General features: G+C 45.2%; 1 protein-coding gene across 2 annotated transcripts; it reads right to left on the reverse strand.

Annotated features, from left to right (window-relative positions):
• LOC8077463 (peptide-N(4)-(N-acetyl-beta-glucosaminyl)asparagine amidase) lies at positions 303–16,944 on the reverse strand. Of its 2 annotated transcripts, XM_002462843.2 has the most exons (16): positions 16,708–16,944; positions 16,416–16,577; positions 12,425–12,526; positions 12,253–12,339; positions 11,919–12,001; positions 10,559–10,672; positions 9,805–9,859; positions 9,608–9,694; positions 8,958–9,013; positions 8,812–8,871; positions 8,618–8,705; positions 7,751–8,488; positions 7,608–7,668; positions 1,481–1,583; positions 752–883; positions 303–622 (listed from the first exon to the last, which is right to left on the reverse strand). In XM_002462843.2, exons 1-16 carry the CDS (start codon positions 16,876–16,878, stop codon positions 538–540), a joined length of 2,184 nt encoding a protein of 727 aa, XP_002462888.1. In that variant the 5' UTR covers positions 16,879–16,944; the 3' UTR covers positions 303–537. The 2 variants fall into 2 exon arrangements, with proteins under 2 accessions (XP_002462888.1, XP_021307803.1); XM_021452128.1 differs by lacking the exon at positions 16,708–16,944 and having other exon boundaries at positions 12,425–12,559; positions 16,416–16,525.

Consider the following 19,010-nt stretch of genomic DNA (forward strand, 5'->3'; position numbering starts at 1 on the left):
GAGGGGCAGGCGCGGTGGTCGGTGGCAACCCCTAGGTGCTCGATAAATGCCCAAGTGATGATATGTGAGGTGAAAAATCACCCTAGCAAGAAAGAGGTGATTCTATCATACTAAGCCAGACAACCAAACAAAAACCTACTAAACCAGGCTTACCTAGTACATGACAACCAAACAAGGGGTTCCTGCTTGGACAAGCCTGACTTAGACTAACCTGGCTTATTTCCTAGCCAGGCTAGGACTGAAGAAGGGAACCAAACAGGCCCATTCAATGTTGGTCCAAGCTTACATTTCAAAACTCAATCAAACACACAAAAAAACCATGTTCTTAATTATTCAATTCATTCATGATACTACTGTCTGCTATTTCCACAGTAAATGTTCATATTACATAGGAGCCACTGGCTCCTCCGGATTCCTTAAAAAAAATGTCCATATTACAATTGGATTTATGATACTACACAGGTTCGCGAAATCGAGCAGGTTAGAAAAGCTTCCACTTGCTGACCTCACTAAAAGTGAAACACAGTTCCGGGAAGTTCATACAGTTTTCCCATATAGATCAATTGATCCTATCTGAAACCTTGGATTAGAATGAGATTCTCTTACGCGTAGAAACCTAAACCTGCCAAAGGAAATAGAGCAATTCAGTCAGAAGGGAAAAGGTTTGCTAACTACTTCACAAAGTGTGCATCAGCCATCAGCCGATGGTATGAAACCTTTTTTTTTTTTACCACGATGGTGTAAAACCTACCGGAAAGCATTTGCTTTATATCTCTTATCCACTGTAAATGTTTTTCTAAGGAAACGGCTCTCAAACATTTCAGAATTCCGAGCATCAAGTAGATTCCAGGTGGAACCTGCATCTGTGCTCCCTTCAAGAACCCTGACATAAAAATGCTTGTGAGTTGCAATGAAATTGATAGTAAGTTCGATTAACGTTGCCCATAACTTATATAGCTACAAATTTCTTTCTACAATAATTATCTAGTTAACGATGCAATTCAGCAAGTCATATGGTTCATAGTAAAAAAAATGGACTGACCATTTAAGTGAACAGAAATTTAACTGAGGAGATTACATTCTCATCAAAGCAAGCCTAACTATCTGGCTTTCTGCATTCAGACCAACAATGCTAAACAAGATATTTGCAAGTCCACAAGGACAAACCAATGACCAAAATAAGCACAAAAGAAAGGACAAAGAACCTGTTTGACTTCAAGTGAGGTTTTTCAAATCATGTTTAATTTTGTTTATCTTGCGCTAATTTTTCTAGCTTCAAGATAGTTCTCTTAATAAGCTTTTAGAGTAGACACAATATTGGATGGTCTCATAGAACATTATGCACTCCAAGTAAGACATTAATGCTACAAAAAAAAGGAACAACATCGTGATTTATTTAATGTATATGGCAGATAGTGCACATTATATTCCATTCCAGTCCATTGGATTAAATAAGACTAACAATCTATCTCAGCTTTACCAGTCCATTGGATCCCTCTCTGGAGCATCATTAGCTGACATCAAATCATATGACTCCAACTCACAACTTTTGCCAGCTTGCATTGTATAAATCAGCCAACATCCTGCATAACTTCTTTGTTAGCCAATACAGCAGATCAATAAAATTCTACACTTGTGTACTTGAAACACTTTAGACAGCATCTTTACAACAACACAAAAAAAATCTGCAAAACTTGACCGGACATTACTGTGAATAAAGAATAATTGATGAACTGCATCAGGTGCAAAACTATAATAAGTTTTAAGATGGATAGCAAATGTGGATTGCTACAGGGAGCAGAAAAGATATACAGTATCATCAAGCATCCATGAACTAGATCATGTAGACAAATAACTTCTACGACAATTCAAAAAACATACTAAATCAAAGTCCCCAATTGCATAATGCCATAATCAAACTTCAAGTTTCAACCTAGCAAAATAAAAACAATTAGTCATCAGGGAGACAACTGATAGGAAGTAAAAGAAATAGCAAGAAAAACTGCAAACTCCTTCACAGTTATTACTTTGGGAAAAAAAAATCAACATAAATACTAAAGCATGCATGCTACTGGTGCCCACACCACCATTTGTTACACCAAGTTGGAGAAACATGCAAAAATATGAAACAATCAATTCAAAGCTCGAAATTCACATAAATTCGAAAGCAAGCCTATATTTTGTCAAGGACCTCAGGTCCCCGAGTGGCAGGTCCCTGACTTCTCAACTCGTAGCTGCAGGTGGGTAATGCTGGCGCCAGGGTTCTTCCCTGGACGCCCAGCACAAGGTGAGATTGAAGACAGCAGAGATGAGACTAGGGATAACTTGGTTCTTCTTGCTTGCCTCATACGATGGTCTGTCGATTACATAAATAGGAGCCAGGCTCCTTGATTCTACTGCCAGGCAATTACAGCCGGCTGCTACTTAATGCTAAAGGAGTCTGTCTCCTTGATACTAATGCCAGCCGTAATTAGTTGGCTGCTAAGCTCTTCCTCTTCTTTCTTGGTCCTCGTGAGGCCTTAAGCTTCAGCCGCCCTGTCCTCATTAAGCTGCTGCTGGCCATGCGCAGCACCTCGTGCTCGAGGTCGGCGGCTGTATTGTCGGCCCCACATCACATCTCTCCCTCCCTCGACGAGCAGCTCGTCCTCGAGCTGAAAGCTGGGGTAGCGATCTTGGAAGGAGTCGATGTCTTCCCATGTTGCAGAGGACGCTGGTTCGCCCTGCCAGTGGATGAGCACCTGACGGACTCCACGTGCAAGTCTGGTGCGGGAGGCGCGTTCGGGCACCGGCTGGGTGGCGCCATAGTGAACCAGGGGCAGAGGTGGTGGTGCTGCTGGTGGGACGCCCACGAACTTCTTGAGCAGACCGACATGGAAGACATTGTGAAGGCGGGCGCGTGGTGGCAGGTCGAGGCGGTATGCGACCTCGTTGATGACCTCCGCCACCTGATATGGCCCGTAGAAGCGTGGGCGCAGTTTGCCTTTGGTGACTTCGTTCAGCGAGGCAGGGGCACGATGTCGAAGGCGGAGCCATACCCAATCACCAGTGCTGAAGTGGACCTCCCGATGGTGCTGATCATAGCAGCGCTTGTACACCTGCTGCGCCTGCTCCAGCCTTGCGCGTGCATCAGCTATCAGTTCGTCGCGTTCAGCCATGGATTTAGCCACAGCTGCAACGCGCGACTCGCCTGGTTCGTAGGAGCGAATGGAGGGAGGCTCCCTGCCGTAAACGACCTGGAATGGTGTCATTTTCAGGGCGGTCTGGTAAGCTGTGTTGAAGATGAACTCAGCCCACGGCAAGCACTGCAGCCATTTTCGAGGCCTGTCCCCTGTCATGCAGCGTAGGTACATGATGATCACCTTGTTGGCTGCCTCTGTCTGACCATCTGATTGGGGGTGAAATGCAGTCGTCATATGGAGCTTAATCCCTGAGAGCCGCATCAGTTCCTTCCAAAATATGGAAGTGAAGACGACGTCCCGATCTGAGACGATGGACTGGGGTAGTCCGTGCAGCCTGACAATGCCGGAGAAGAACGCTTGGGCTACTGATTCTGCTGAGTAAGGATGGGACAGCGGAATGAAATGGCAATATTTGCTGAACCTGTCGACGACGGTGAGGATCACGAACTTGCCGCCCACTTTTGGCAGTGCCTCGATGAAGTCAATGCCTATGTCTGTCCAGATGGATGATGACACAGGGAGGGGCAGGAGGAGGCCAGCTGGATGCAGATGCTCTGTCTTATACCTTTGGCACGTGACGCAGGCACGTACGAAGTCCTGGACGGCCACTCGTAGGTTGGGTGAGTGGAAATCTCGCTGCAGCCGATGGAGTGTGCGCTGGACGCCCTCATGGCCATCCTCATGGACAGCAGTGAGAACCTCGTGGAGGAGCGGCGCGCCCGGAGGTAGGTAGAGGCGGCCGTTAAATGCCACCAGGCCGTCTGTGATGGCCCACGGTGGCCCGCGACTGCCTGAAGTGATGTCTTCCTGTAGGGCAACCAAGGCTGGGTCCTGCTGATTGGCTTGGCGTAGGCGTGTGATGAAGTCGAATCTGGGCCCTGAAATGGCCAACACTACTGCCTCCTCAGTGTCCCGGCGCGAGAGCGCGTCCGCCACTGTGTTGGTGCTGCCCGCTTTGTATTCGACTGTGAAGTCAAAACCCAATAGCTTACCCACCCAGTGATGTTGGGGGATGGTGGACAGCCTTTGATCCAGCAGAAACTTCAAACTGAAGTGGTCAGTTCGCACCAGGAAGGGTCTGCCCCATAGGTATGGCCGCCAGTGCCTGATGGCCAGCACAAGGCCGATCAGCTCGCGTTCATAGGCTGCTAGTGAGCGGTGTCGTGGTGCTGCCGGCCGGCTGAAGAAGGCCACCGGGTGCGGCCCTTGGAGCAGTACTGCACCGAAGCCATGAGTTGACGCGTCGCATTCCACGACAAATTTTTGGTTGAAGTCAGGGAGGGTCAGAACTGGTGCCGTGGTGACTGCAGCCTTGAGGGTGGAGAAGGCTGTCTCAGCTTCTGCGGACCAGGAGAAGCCTTCTTTCTTGAGGAGGGCGGTGAGTGGAGCAGCGATCGCCCCGAAGTCCTTTACAAACTTGCGGTAGTATCCCGCCAAGCCGAGGAATCCGCGAATCGCCCAAGCTGAGCGTGGCTGTGGCCAGTCTGCCACTGCACGCACCTTCTCTGGGTCCATGGCCACTCCCTGGGCTGAGATGATGTGGCCCAGGTAGCCAATGGATGCAGCACCGAACTCGCACTTGGTACGCTTGACGAAGAGCCGATGTTGGTGGAGAGTGTTGAGGACAGTGCGCACGTGCTGGAGGTGCTCGGCGAGGGAGTGGCTGTAGATGAGGATGTCGTCGAAGAAGACGAGGACGAAGCGGCGGAGGAATGGTCGGAGCACGTCGTTCATGAGGGCCTGGAACGTCGCTGGTGCGTTGCAGAGGCCAAAAGGCATGACCAAAAACTCGTACAGCCCTTCGTGCGTCCGGAACGCGGTCTTCTCGATGTCCTCCGGATGCATCCGGACCTGATGGTACCCGGAACGCAGGTCCAGCTTGGAGAAGAACCGGGCGCCGTGCAGCTCATCCAGGAGCTCGTCGACGACAGGGATGGGATGGGCGTCCTTGATGGTGATGGAGTTGAGTGCACGGTAGTCGACGCAGAACCTCCAAGACCCGTCCGCCTTCTTGACGAGCAGGACCGGCGAAGAGAACGCCGAGTTGCTGCGCCGGATGAGACCTTGGCGCAGCATATCGGAGCACTGGCGTTCCAGCTCGTCCTTGTGCGATGCCGGGTAGCGGTAGGGGCGGACCGCAACGGGCGCCGCTCCTGGCACCAGGTTGATGTGATGGTCCCGGGAACGCGGTGGTGGCATGCCTTCTGGTTCGGCGAAGACGGAGGCGAACTCGTCCAGGAGGGTCGGCATGAGATCGTTGGAGTGGCACGCCTTGAGGCGTGGGCTCGTCGGTCCGACCACGCCCTTCCAGCACACACGGCAGTCATGGTGCCAGAAGGACATGGTCAGGGCGCTGAAGTCCCAAAGGATGGGCCCCAACGTGGCCAGCCACTGCGTTCCCAGCACAACGTCATAGCCGGCCAGCGGAAGGGCGAAGAAGTCGGTGGAGAAGTGGGTGCCCTCGATGGAGAAGGGGGCTGCGCGGTACACGCCTGGACACGGCACCCATTCGCCATTGGCGACGGTGACCTTCATGCCACCGCGGAGCTGGAGGCGGAGGGTTGTGCGGGCGGCCGCTTCATCTGCCACGAAGTTGTGCGTTGACCCTGAATCGAGCAGGGCCAGCAGGGACGCGCCACCAAGGTTGATGCGCACCTGCATCGTGTCCCCCAGGCGGACACCTGCTATCGCGTGGAGCGAGATGAGTGGGGCGTCCGAGGCCTGTACAGGGGCGATTTCATCTGCGTCGTCCTCCTCTGCAATGTCCAGAAAAAACAGGCGTTGACAGACACGGTTATGGCCGCAAGAGTATTTCTCGTTGCAATTGAAACAGAGTCCCTGTCGGCGACGATCGTCCATCTCGGCGTTGGACAGCCGGCGGACCTGTCGACCGGCGAAGGACGGGGTGATGTTGGGGGGGCGTTGCTGCTGCTGCGTCGGTGGAGCTGGAAGGGCCAACGTGGGGGAAGGCCCCGTCAGCAGACCGCGGCCGTCCAAGCGCGGTGCCGAGGCCACGATGGGGGCGATGGCCGCGGCGGTCGCGGCGGCCGCGGCGCTCTGCTCGCGTAGCTCCAGTTTCCGGGCCAGACTCATGGCCACGACGAGGTGCTGGGGGTTATGCATCTCCACGTTATGGCGGAGCGGCGGCCCAAGCCCCGCCGTGAATGCTTGGACCCGCTGGGCTTCCTCCAGTGGACCGGCCCGGGGAAGCAGAGCCTCAAAGCGGGCCTGGTATTCCTCCACAGTCCCAATGCGGCGGCAAGCCATGAGCTCGCCCATGGGATTGGACTGGAGAGGCGGCCCGAAGCAGAGATTGAGGAGTTCGGTGAAGCGCCGCCAGTTGGGGGTGCCCTCCGATTGCTGCACGAGGATATACCACATCTGCGCGATGTCTTCGAGATTATACGAAGCCATCCATACCTGCTCTTCCGGCGCGATGCGCTGCTGGACGAAGAATGCTTCACATCGATTGATGAAGGCCAGCGGATCGGACTTCCCGTCGAACTTGGGGAAGTCCATCTTCTGGAGTCGCGGCGGCCGGTCGCCGTGGTGTTCGCCGAAGCCGGACCCGCGCGAGCCTGACGAAGAAGATGGTGGCGGCTGGGCTTGCTGGATGGCCAGGAGCTGCTGCTGCATCGCCGCCATGTTCTTGGTGAGGTCACCAATCATCTTGGCGAGGTCGGTGATGGAGGGCTCTGTCATGGTGGGCGGGAAAGATGTGGCGGAGTGGGTGGGTGAGGATGCTGGTGTGGCAGAGGATGCAGCAGAGGTGGTTTGGCAGCCGGAGGATCGACGGCCGTCCGATACCAAGTTGTCAAGGACCTCAGGTCCCCGAGTGGCAGGTCCCTGACTTCTCAACTCGTAGCTGCAGGTGGGTAATGCTGGCGCCAGGGTTCTTCCCTGGACGCCCAGCACAAGGTGAGATTGAAGACAGCAGAGATGAGACTAGGGATAACTTGGTTCTTCTTGCTTGCCTCATACGATGGTCTGTCGATTACATAAATAGGAGCCAGGCTCCTTGATTCTACTGCCAGGCAATTACAGCCGGCTGCTACTTAATGCTAAAGGAGTCTGTCTCCTTGATACTAATGCCAGCCGTAATTAGTTGGCTGCTAAGTTCTTCCTCTTCTTTCTTGGTCCTCGTGAGGCCTTAAGCTTCAGCCGCCCTGTCCTCATTAAGCTGCTGCTGGCCATGCGCAGCACCTCGTGCTCGAGGTCGGCGGCTGTATTGTCGGCCCCACATCACATATTTGTACAAATTTAAGATGCTTCCGGTAAATGTTTAATTAATCAACAAGCATGTGGCAGTTGGAACACCAGCGGCGAGAAGTTAAGAAAAAGGGATGATTCAACTTGGGTTTTCAATCCAGGTGACTAAGATAATCTATAAGTAGAAGATAGTATTTGTATTAACTATAACCAGATTACCTTTGGCTCCATCAGGCTCTTCCCATTTGGAAGAATGGATGCCGTCAAAAGCTGCTGTTGCCTGAAATATTTTCAAACATACTAATGTATGGAAAACACCGAGCAATGGATACTACAAAAATGAACAAATTGCATTCACATACAATTCCGATTGGAAGCTGTTCCCTGCTTGCAAGGACTGAACCTGAGCATACTCTGTTCCCTCTTGGGAAATGGTTGCCTTCTGTGAAAGAGGTATTATTCTTATAATTACTCAATATCTCATTAACTGCATCCAGTGCTACTGGTAACGCTAAGGATGAGTGTATTGGATTTCCAGCTACAGTCACAGATTGGTGTCCAGCACTTCCCAGTTCTGCTTTCAGTGAAATAGCAGATAACAGTCTTTCAAAGGAAGGAAATATCTCCTCAAATAGATGGTGTGTTTTCTGGTCTAGTGTAGCACTTCTGCTCTTGAAGTTGGAATTTTTAAGAGTTAGCATCAAAGTCTTCAATGTGTCAAAAACTTCAATAATTCTTTCTTTAGGGACTTTTTTGTCACAAAAATGTGAAAGAAAAGCAGAAAGAGCATCATATATATTTGAAACATGAGCATCCACACATTTCCGAATAGGGCAGGATGAGCAACTGAGTGAATCTGCTTGGCCCAACTCTGACCTTGCTTTCCTCCATTCCACAGAACCACTTAGCCTTCCAGGTAAGGATAAAGCTGTTTCAACTTGAAGATAAGCAGATTTGCTAAGTTCCTCAGACTCCTCCTTTTCACGATTTTCTATGACTGATAGAGCATCAGTTGACAAACCAGTGCGATACTTCCCTGTTATAGATGATAGAACAGCCACAACAGTTTCTTCAGAGGTAATTGTTCGCCTAGAGAGAACCTGCAAGGGCAGATAAGGATACAGTACGTCAAACCACTTCAATCTAAAAATGAAGTAAACCCAGTTCAAAGAGAAGAAGATCGCCCACTCACGCCCAACAGAGGTCATAACTGACCATAAAAATTCTACCTCATGCCACTTTCTGGTGTAGCGTTTTGTTACGTCACGTACTCCATCTTTAGAAATCGCAATAACATAATCTAACTTCTTGTTCCACCTAAAAGACAATGCAATACAGCATGAACAAATGCACAGCATTTGCAAAAGCTTTAGGTACCGCAGTGCAATATGCAGAAACCAGTTGGGCAGGACCAAATTATTACCCTTTCTCATACAGTAGGGGATTGTCGTAGACTCCTTCGCATGGATCTAGGTGCATCCACCTAAATATTCCAGAAGAACAGCATTGAGAATAAGGGTGCTAGAACACCAAATTCAAACTTAGAAGCAGTGGGTTTGTTCAACTGACCTCCCGTACAAGTTTGAAAAACATTCTGTCCACACGTGATCAGTGAAATCCAGAATCTGCAAATTATAAATAGGTAGGTCAGGTCAATCTATTACACTAGGTGGAAGAAACGCTTTGTTTAATCTTTACAATAGCGTATTTTTACTGAATTAGATGAGCATGGACTACCAACAAGTGGACGACATAAATTTGGGTGTACTAACAAGAGAGCGGCAGTGATGCAGACTACACAGAAAGGCACAAGAGGGTCAAAAGCTAAATTGGAGGAAGTAATTGAACTACATTATGGACAGCTTTTTATTTGTTTGACTGAAACATGTGAGTTCCTAACACTTTTGAACATCGTATGGTAATTGATAGGGATGCAGTAATCAAAAGATAGCCTGGAACCTCTTCATCAGAACACACATGTCAATCAATTATGTTAAGTGTTCAATACTTCAGCATCCTCTATATATCAATAATATCCACATTTTTCTATGCACATCATAGCAATTTACCATAACATTTTTTTACTATACAGAATAGGCAAGAAATCTGATTGTTTCTTCAAATTTGAATAGGAGTAGATAATGAAGTTAACTGAATCATGGTAATGTCCATACTACAACATTTAGCTGCAGAAAATTCATAAGCGCTATGAAACTAACCAAACGAGCATCATATCCAAAAGCTCGACAGTAGAATGTGAAGCAATTTGCCCATTCTCCACAGCGACCTCTCCTAGTTTGTATAAGCTTCCAAAGCAAGAAAGACAGATAACTTGACCGTCAATTTTCATTTTGGTAGGACATATTCAAAAGTAAACACCCAAATGAATCATAAATACTTGGATTCGTTACTCTACCTTACGTGGATCGTTGTACCTTGGGAAACGGGTGATACTAGAACAATGGTTACACCTAAAGATAGCATATGTCAAGACATGAGTAAAGAAAATGGTCATATGGCGACATGTTGGAGCGGTGATTTAATCACAAGGGGTAATAGTACATTTGGTCCCTGTATTTTAAGTTCAGTTTCCCCAGTTGATAAACGGCACAAAAAACACAGGGACAAAAGGGAATAATTTCATCAGATTCATCACTGGCACAGGTATAAGAAACTATGTGGCAGAAACAAATAAACAACCGTGTCACCGATTGCTTTAGTTCAGCATTTATATTCACGAAACATGAGATTGTTAGGGTTCCAATTCATACTTTGAATCATACAATATTATGACAAACAACACCGAATATATAACTAGGGCACTAGGCTTAGGTGTTTTGTGTGGTCAAGGTTGTTGTTTGTCAAGGAAATGGTGAGATTGTATTTTTTCTCTTTTTGAGTGGGTGTGGGTGCGTGTGGAAGGGTTCTTACCCCCCCCCCCCCCCCTCTTCTTTTTAATATTATGATATGCAGTTCTCCTACGCATTCGAGAAAAAATAACTAGGCTTCAAGCAGGAGCAATATGATTCACTTGATACTTTTTTTTCTCGAATACGCAGGAGGAATTCACTTGATACTGAGTTCACAAGTTTTGAAAGGATATGCGCATCTAAAATAACTATATGAGATGTAATAAGAAAATAATATTCTAGTGATAGACTGATAGCTACCTATAAATCTCAACACGTGAAGCGCCAAATTTGATTTCTGAGGTAAGTGGGGTGCCCATTCCAACATTGGATGTCTCACGACCACAGCTGTCACAAGGTGCTGCATTAACCCATCTGCAAAAATAAACGACACATGAAAGATGTGAGCAGTATTGTAGGTTGTTCTACCACATACATAAACTGCAAAAAGCAACATTAAAATATGCAAAGGTTCGCAGCAAAAACATTACAAAGAGCACCATAATAGGGTCCAAAGTTGTTACTGCAAATTAGTGTGACACCATGTTCTTAGATTGGAATATAATATCGAAATAGGGGCACTCCTTGTGACTGTTTAACTTTTACCATGTCAGTATTATACTGCATTAAAAGTTCCTGTGCATGCTCCGAGAATGGGTTTTGTGGTTACAAGTACATGCTTAATTAGTTAATTATATAATTTAGCATGCCTATGAGATCAAGCTCCCATCATTTCAAATATACATTTTACAATTTAGTTATACAAAAAAGAAGAAAAAACCTTAGTAGCGCAAGCCACAAGGACTAAGGAGTACTTTAGTGAATAATGTAGAATAAAGGAGTAAGTCCATTTTACCCCTCAACTATAAAAATGTTCAATTTTAGTCCACAACTATTAAATCATCCAACTTGGCACCTTAAATCCCTGAACCAATGAAATGGGTGAGAACTGCACCATCTTGTTAGTACTGGCTCCCACTAGATGAACAAATTAGTTTTCGCTTAACAAGGAATTTTCATTGAACCTTATTATTATTATCCTAGCTCATACTCATGTGTAGATTCTATTGATGTGAATTTGTTGTTTCAAGTAATGCTGATGACTATGATTTGAAAAGCCATCTTAGCTAACCTCCTCACTACTTTTATACCACCTGGCTCTGCACAAGCTGTCTACCGCATGTGGTAGCAGCTCATGATAAATACAACAGCAGGATGGCCCACTGAGAATGAAGTGCATCAAAGGTGTGGTGAAGATGTGGACTTTAGATGTCAGTCAGTGAGCACAACCAAAAGTCACAAAAAAAAAAGTGAGCACAACCAAAGCATGGACAAAGGCAACTTCACTGTTAGTTATAGTGACATGGCAAGCCGACTGAACATCTTTTCAAACTCAGATACCATACCTGAAATCAGGGTGGATTTGACCTCAGACAGCTGTGCGTACAGATTTCGATAGCTAAGGGATGTAAGTGAGGAATGCAAAATGTAATCATTTCTTAAAATAATGGTTATATAGAAGTACAGATTCACTGAAATATGGGTGATATTAGACACATGCACATGTTCAGAATTTGCTGAAGTAATGACTGAAAAGAAGGCATCGAAGTGTTTCAGTGACCTGAATGATTGCTTAAACCAGAAAAGCAATTGCAGCAGAAAGCCATGCTTCTCTTCATCATTCGAAGGATTGAAATTCCCTTCCTACTAAACAGCCATTTGTAAGAATTTCTGAACACCCATCTCTTAAAACATGGAATGCAACATAGCAATTTGTATCCAAATTTTCTTTAAGAAAATCTAGAAAAACTTATAGAAGTGATAATAATAAGATAATCATAAAATACATCTTGCATTGGAACAAAACACACACACACACACACACACACACACACACACAGAGAGAGACCAGAGTGAGAGAAGAAAATAACATTAGTGGTAAAATAAAGTGAAACCTTGGCCAGTGAAACCAATGCCTTCTCCTCCAGTTCGCATATTGGAACTGTCTTACGTGCTGCCTCTTGTCCCACTGGATCTTCATACTGCATCCAAATATATACTCAAGCACCAGATATACAAATCCCATAAGGTAAGGAATTCAAAATGAAATGCATTCTGATTCCATACCATCAGAACCTGGTGCATGTAAGGCTCAACTCTCTGTCTAAACACATCTCCACCATCATTTTGTATACTGTACTGTTGTAGGAGAAGTGCCTCTTCCTCCGCCTAGTAAAATTTCAAGAAGTAAGCCTCTGCCATCTAGTGGGAATAATAATAGATGTTTATCGATGTTAGTTATTTCATTTTCGCTTGGAAAAAGTATATAAAGTAGGAATTACTTCATTCCATTGCCAGAGTTTACGAAAATAAAGCAATACTTTATTTTCATTGCCTAGCCTAGCTTAGCAGCCTAGCCTTGCTAGTGGATGAGGGGCAATTTGACTCTCAAAAGCAGGAAACACTTGGGTGCAAAAGGTGAGAGGAAGGAAGTAAACACTTCATGCCAACTAGTTTTGCCAGGCAAGGTGAGACATGACAACCAAAAATGAACTGAAGTTAGGAAAGTTTGACCCTCTTTGGTTCAAAGTCACAACTTCTGTGAAGCATAGTTTCTTAGTACCCAGTATTGGCACATTTTACTTTTCCTAAACTGTGGTGACTGGTGGACAAATAGGTGAAGTGTGGTAACATTGAAACAGACTCAACATAGCATGGTACCACCAGGATGTTCCCTGTTGGGAATCCATCAAAAATTAATCATGCAAAAATGGAAGCAACGATGTCTAGTTACTAGTTAGCTTGCATTTACCATGTGGATTCATCTATCCACGAATCATATGCACCATTTTAGAAGTATAAAGAAGATCCACACGTAATACACATGAACATCTCTTGCACACAAACTAGAATAGAAATCAGTGGAACCTAGGCCTCCTGAGCACAAATATGCAGTCCCATTTAAAGCACATGGTTGTGTGTATTCTTTACGAGTGAATCAAACCAGGATGTAATTCCGGGAACAACAGGGAGGTGTGGGTCACCCAGATTCAATTCATATTCATCTCAGGTTTGAGTGTCTATTTCATTATATGTAATGTAACCTGGTTCTTCCTAGGTTGGTCGAGTTTATTTTTATAATCCCAGGAACAACTAACATGGAGTGTCATGGGATATGTAACCTAGGATAAATCTTAAGGAAATATCCTGAAATTTGTCTCCACTGGAGATCAAATCTGGGAAGGGAGCTACTTGAGCACAATATGCAAAATTATGCGCCCTTTTTAGCATCAAAACAAAAATAACGTACATAACTTTTCCAACATTTCTTTGCCTCCTATCCTAGAACAATAAAAAAAGGTAAACACAAAGAACACTAGGCCCTGCTACATGTAACCTCATTAGGGGCCATCAGGGTATTGTCAACATGTCGCATGTATCGTGAAATAGTATTAGTGGGCCCACATAGAGAATTAGGAAGGGTTCTCCTTGTCAACCACTATCTGTCCCCTATAAATCTTATTAGGCCATCTGCAACCCTGAACTAGGGTGGGTTCTAACATCGGCATGGTAACTTGCATTTGGCATATGACCTCATACACTGTGGAGTAAATTAAAGGAACCTTCCAAGGTCCAGCTTAAGACTCCCAAAATCAGCCTTGAATTTGATGTTCACTAGGGCTGCAGATGCCGGATTACTTCAGCCCTTATCTAGGAGACCTATTCAGCACAGGATCTCTCTTTATGCTGATGATGTCGCCCTTTTTCTCCAACCCATTGCAGCAGACATAAATTTATCTTTACAGCTCCTGCATTTGTTTGGGGAAGCCTCGGGCCTCAAAACAAATGTTCAGAAAAGCAACGTTTTGCCAATCTGCTGTGCTGAGGAGGACCTGACCCTCATTCAAAACATGCTGCCGTGTGAGGTTCTGGATTTCCCTTGCAAATATCTGGGTTTGCCCCTGTCCAATAAAAAATTGACCAAGGAGCAGGTCCAACCCATCATGGATAAAGTTGCTGGACAGCTACCGGGGTGGAAGGCAGATTTGATGACACGTGCTGGCAGGGTGATTCACGTGCAATTTGTGCTTACAGGTATCCTAATTTACGTTGTTATGGCAATTGATCTTCCGCCTTGGGCTCTCAAAGCCATCGATAAGATTAGAAGGTCCTTCCTTTGGAAGGGAAGAAGAGAAGCGAATGGGGGGTCATTGCGTGGTTGCCTGGCCCAAGGTTTGTCGACCCCGGGAATTAGGCGGACTGGGAATATCTGATCTGAAAACTTTGGGGATTGCCTTGAAAGCAAGATGGCCCTGGCTGCAGCGGAGTGCTCCAAGCAAACCTTGGGCAAATCTGCTGGTCCAAGTCAGCAAGGAGGTCGCTGGGCTGATCTCGGTCGCGGTTCGTACAGAAGTGGGGAGTGGCACTAATACCTTTTTCTGGAAGGATAAGTGGCTGGATGGTCAGGGAATCCAGGAGATTGCTCCTCTTGTTGTAGCTCTGGTTCCCAAAAGGCGATTGCATAAACACACTGTTAATGAGGCCCTTCCTGAGAACAGATGGATAGAAGACTTACAGGGCGAAGTTGACGCGGCTGCTCTAACTCAGTATGTCCATCTCTGGGATATTTTATCTGGGGTGGAGCTGAATGAGAGCATTCCTGACAAACATGTATGGAGCCTAACCTCTTCAGGCCAGTACACAGCAAAGAGCGCCTACACTGCCCTGTTTAATGGAGCCATCGCTTTTGAACCCTTTGAGAGAATTTGGAAAACTTGGGCGCCCCAAAATGCAGATTTTTCATGTGGTTAGTGGCCCATAACAGGTGCTGGACTGCACACAGGTTAGCAAAGAGGGGCCTCCCTCATCCTGATGTGTGCGTCCTATGTGACCAGCACGAGGAAGATCTCCATCATCTCCTTGTGGGCTGTGTATTTGCAAGAATTTTTTGGTTCACCTTCCTTTCTCATTTTGGTGCTGCAACCCTTGCTCCAACACCCGCTGATCAGAATTTCGAGTGGTGGAGAAAGATGGATGGTGCTGTTCAAAGTGACCTAAGACGGGGCGTGAATTCTCTGGTAATCCTAGGTGCCTGGAGTATTTGGCGGCACAGAAATGATTGTGTTTTCGACAATGCAACCCCAAATGTTAACTCAGTCCTGCATCTGGCCAAGGAGGAGGCTGGTCGGTGGAGTGCGGCAGGGGCTAAGGGGATTTCCCTAATCTCTGCCCGAGCTTCAGCTTAGTTGGGGGTTCTCTCTTGGTCGCCCTTGTATTTCTCCCCCGGTGACTTAGCTGTTTTGTTTTGAGGCTGTGAGTGTGTGTTTGTGGGGTTTTGCCTCTGTATGGGTTTAGCCCCTGTAAGACTTTTTCTCTTATTCTATTAATATAATGATACGCAGCTCTCCTGCGTGTTCGATAAAAAAAATATTTCTTTAAATGCATCAGATTAACCAAATGTCCAATAATTGAAAACAGCAAAAGAGTTCCTACACGACCCAAGCCACAGCCGCAATGGAGTGAAGTGAAATGTTCATGTTTCACCAAATAAGTTGGTGTTTATGTTGAACCACCTAACTCCTTGATGGAATAACACACTAAGGTTTCCAACTTCAAACCAAGATAATAACACTTAACACCTAATCAGCACCTGAACCTAATTCATATACCGCCCAGCACACATGGTTCAAATATCAGCTTAACTCAAATCAGTAACCAAAAGTGTTTGAGAAAAAAGAAACAAATCAGTACCCAAAAGAACTCTGGACTGGCTGATTTTTCGCCTGGTGTTGATGCTGATTTGTTGTGATAGAAAAACAATGTTCCATGGCTGAAAAGTAGTGCTGATAAGTTCAAGTGAACAGGCCCTAAACATGTGAACAGCTCTAAATAGTAAATACCATCAATAGCTGTGCAACCCAAACAAGAGTGCAAGGGAACTCCAGGTCATTTCTAGCTGAAACGCACCAATTCCATGACCTATCCTCCAATCCCCTACCAAACCAAGTGAGCCCACCAGCTACCGCCAATACCGCAAGGCAATGCAAACTACAATAGCTAAAGGCCTCGACCTAAGCAGAGTAGAGCAGAAGCATCAGCGATGTCAGCGATTCTGCACCTGTAGCATCCGTGCGAATTCCTCATCGGACTTTTCCTGCGCCCTGGCCGCTGCGGCGGCGTCTTCCTCCTCCTCGCCGATAGCGAGGAGGCGCAGGCGCTCAGAGACGGTTTCCAGATCGGTGCCGTCGTCCACCACCAACCCATCCGCCTCCACCACGATCTGCAAGCACGCACACCGCATCAGGACCGAGAAGTGGGGAGCAGTGCAGGCGTCAGCGGCGTCCGGATCGCGGCAAAACTATGGGGTCGGGTGGAATGGAATCGGGACTCAGAGAAGGGGTGCTGCCGACCTTCTGGAGGTCGGGCGGGACGGCGGTGAGGGAGAAGATCTGGAGGCGGAGGACGTCGAGGCCGTGCTCCGTATCGTACTCCACCTCGTGCTCCTCCTCCTCCTCCCGCTCGACGGAGCCACCGGCTGCGGCGGCGGGGCCATGCCGGACCACGAAGCGGCGAGCCACCATCGCGTTGCCTCCGCTGCGCCCGCGTGGACCTGCGCTGCCGTCCCGCCGAGTGTTTTTTTTTTTTTTTTTGAGTCGCGTCCTGCCGAATCTACCCCGCGCGCGACTGGTGACAAACTGACAGGCTCGTAGGAAAAAGTTTGATACTTTTTTTTTCTGTGTTTAGATTTCGTGGAATGAAAAATACAAAATAACAAATAAATGATCAAATGTAAAAAAAATACCAATTTTTTTTATAGATGTGTTTATTTCCGTCCAAAATACCAAATTTTTCACGGTCCAAAATATATGAAGCTGCTTTTTTAGGGATTTTTGGCTATAGAGACCAAAATCCAAAATGCAAAATGACAACTATTTTGTCAAAAATTTTGGATGGTGTTTAGTTTCATTCTACTAGCCTTGTTTAGTTCCCAAAAAAATTATAAAATTTATCAGATTTCTCGTTACATCAAATATTGTGACACATGTATAGAGCATTAAATATAGATAAAAGAAAATAATTAATTACACAGTTTATATATAATTTACGAGACGAATCTTTTGATCCTAATGAGTCCATGATTGGACAATATTTGTCAAATACAAACGAAAGTGCTACAGTGCTCATTTTGCAAAAAAAAATGGAACTACATTAAATCTTAGGCCTTGTTTACTTCCCGAATTTTTTTTTGCAAAATGGTACTGTAGCAAATTCGTTTGTATTTGACAGATATTGTACAATTATATGCTAACTAGGCTCAAAAGATTGGTCTTGTAAATTACATGCGAACTATGTAATTAGTTATTTTTTATTTATATATTTAATATTTCATACATGTGCCGCAAGATTTGATGTGACGGGGAATCTGGGACATTTTGCAAAATATGTCGGGAAGTAAACAAGGCCTTACGGCACATGTATGGAGCATTAAATATAAATTAAAAAATAACTAGTTACACAGTTTGTCTATGATTTGTGAAATGAATTCTAATTAGTCTATAATTAGATAATAATTATCAAATACAAATAAAAGTGTTATGATACCCAAAAATAGGGAACTAAACAGACCTTTTATCTTCTTCAACAAGTTGATTTGGGTTTTGATCTTTATCTTATTCAAAATGGCAGCAATTTGAAGATAAGTCTCTAGAAGAGAGGATATCCAAATTTAAGTTGTATTTTTTAGACACACAAAATAAGTCTTTTTCTATATAGGTACTGACCGATACAGTCCCGTTTTGCATTTACATTATTGAGAGTCCCGTTTTGCATTTAGCCTTGTTCAGTTCCCAAAAATTTTGGGATTTCAACATTGTAGCATTTTTGTTTTTATTTGATAAATATTATCTAATCATAGAGCAACTAGGCTTAAAAAATTAGTCTCGCAATTTACAGACAAACTGTGCAATTAGTTTTTTTATGTATATTTAATGTACCATGTATGTGCCGCAAGATTCGATGTGACAGGAAATCTTGAAAATTTTTAGAAAGTAAACAAGGGCACAAGGCCCTAGATACCCTTATATGAATCATCTGTTCAAGACAATTAAGCATTTTGGCCCGTTGGGCGTTGGCGTTTGGTAGCGTGTACTCGGGCTTGTTTAGATGCAAAAATATTTTAAATTTCGCTATAATAGTACTTCTGTTTATTTGTGACAAATATTGTCCAATAATAAACTAATTAGGATCAAAAGATTTGTCTCGCGATTTACAGGCAAACTGTGTAATTAGTTTTGCTTTTGTTTATATTTAATGCTTCGTGTGTATGCCGCAAAATTCGATGTGACAAAGAATCTTGAAAACTTTTTAGTTTTTAGGGTGAACTAAATAAGGCGACTATCTCCAACAAATATAAAAAAACAAAAATAACCCGAGATGGGTGAGATGAAATAAGTGGCACTGCAGGTCATACCTATCTTTTTCTAGCAGGAGACGCAAAAGAAGACCTATCTTACAATTTATATCTAAGTTTTTATTTCTATTTTTTCTGATAAAATAACTCCGTTTTCACTACTAAAATAGATAAATAATAAATACAGTCTTAGGGTCTTTGAAATTTTCATTCTTCCTTACTCCCTCCGCTCCATTTTATTTGGCGCATACACATACCAAGATTCAAACTTTAAAAACGTTAACCATTAGTTAGACTAATAAT

This window comes from Sorghum bicolor, chromosome 2 (genome assembly GCF_000003195.3).
Source record: "Sorghum bicolor cultivar BTx623 chromosome 2, Sorghum_bicolor_NCBIv3, whole genome shotgun sequence".
NCBI lineage: Eukaryota > Viridiplantae > Streptophyta > Magnoliopsida > Poales > Poaceae > Sorghum > Sorghum bicolor.

Excerpts from the sequence above, each read along its gene's own strand:
- LOC8077463 (XM_002462843.2), bottom strand. The coding sequence starts at position 16,878 with ATGGTGGCTCGCCGCTTCGTGGTCCGGCATGGCCCCGCCGCCGCAGCC. Across the intron at positions 16,578-16,707 it reads TCCCGCCCGACCTCCAGAAG|ATCGTGGTGGAGGCGGATGG; the intron begins GTCGGCAGCACC and ends GCGTGCTTGCAG. Across the intron at positions 9,695-9,804 it reads GGTACAACGATCCACGTAAG|CTTATACAAACTAGGAGAGG; the intron begins GTAGAGTAACGA and ends TTGCTTTGGAAG.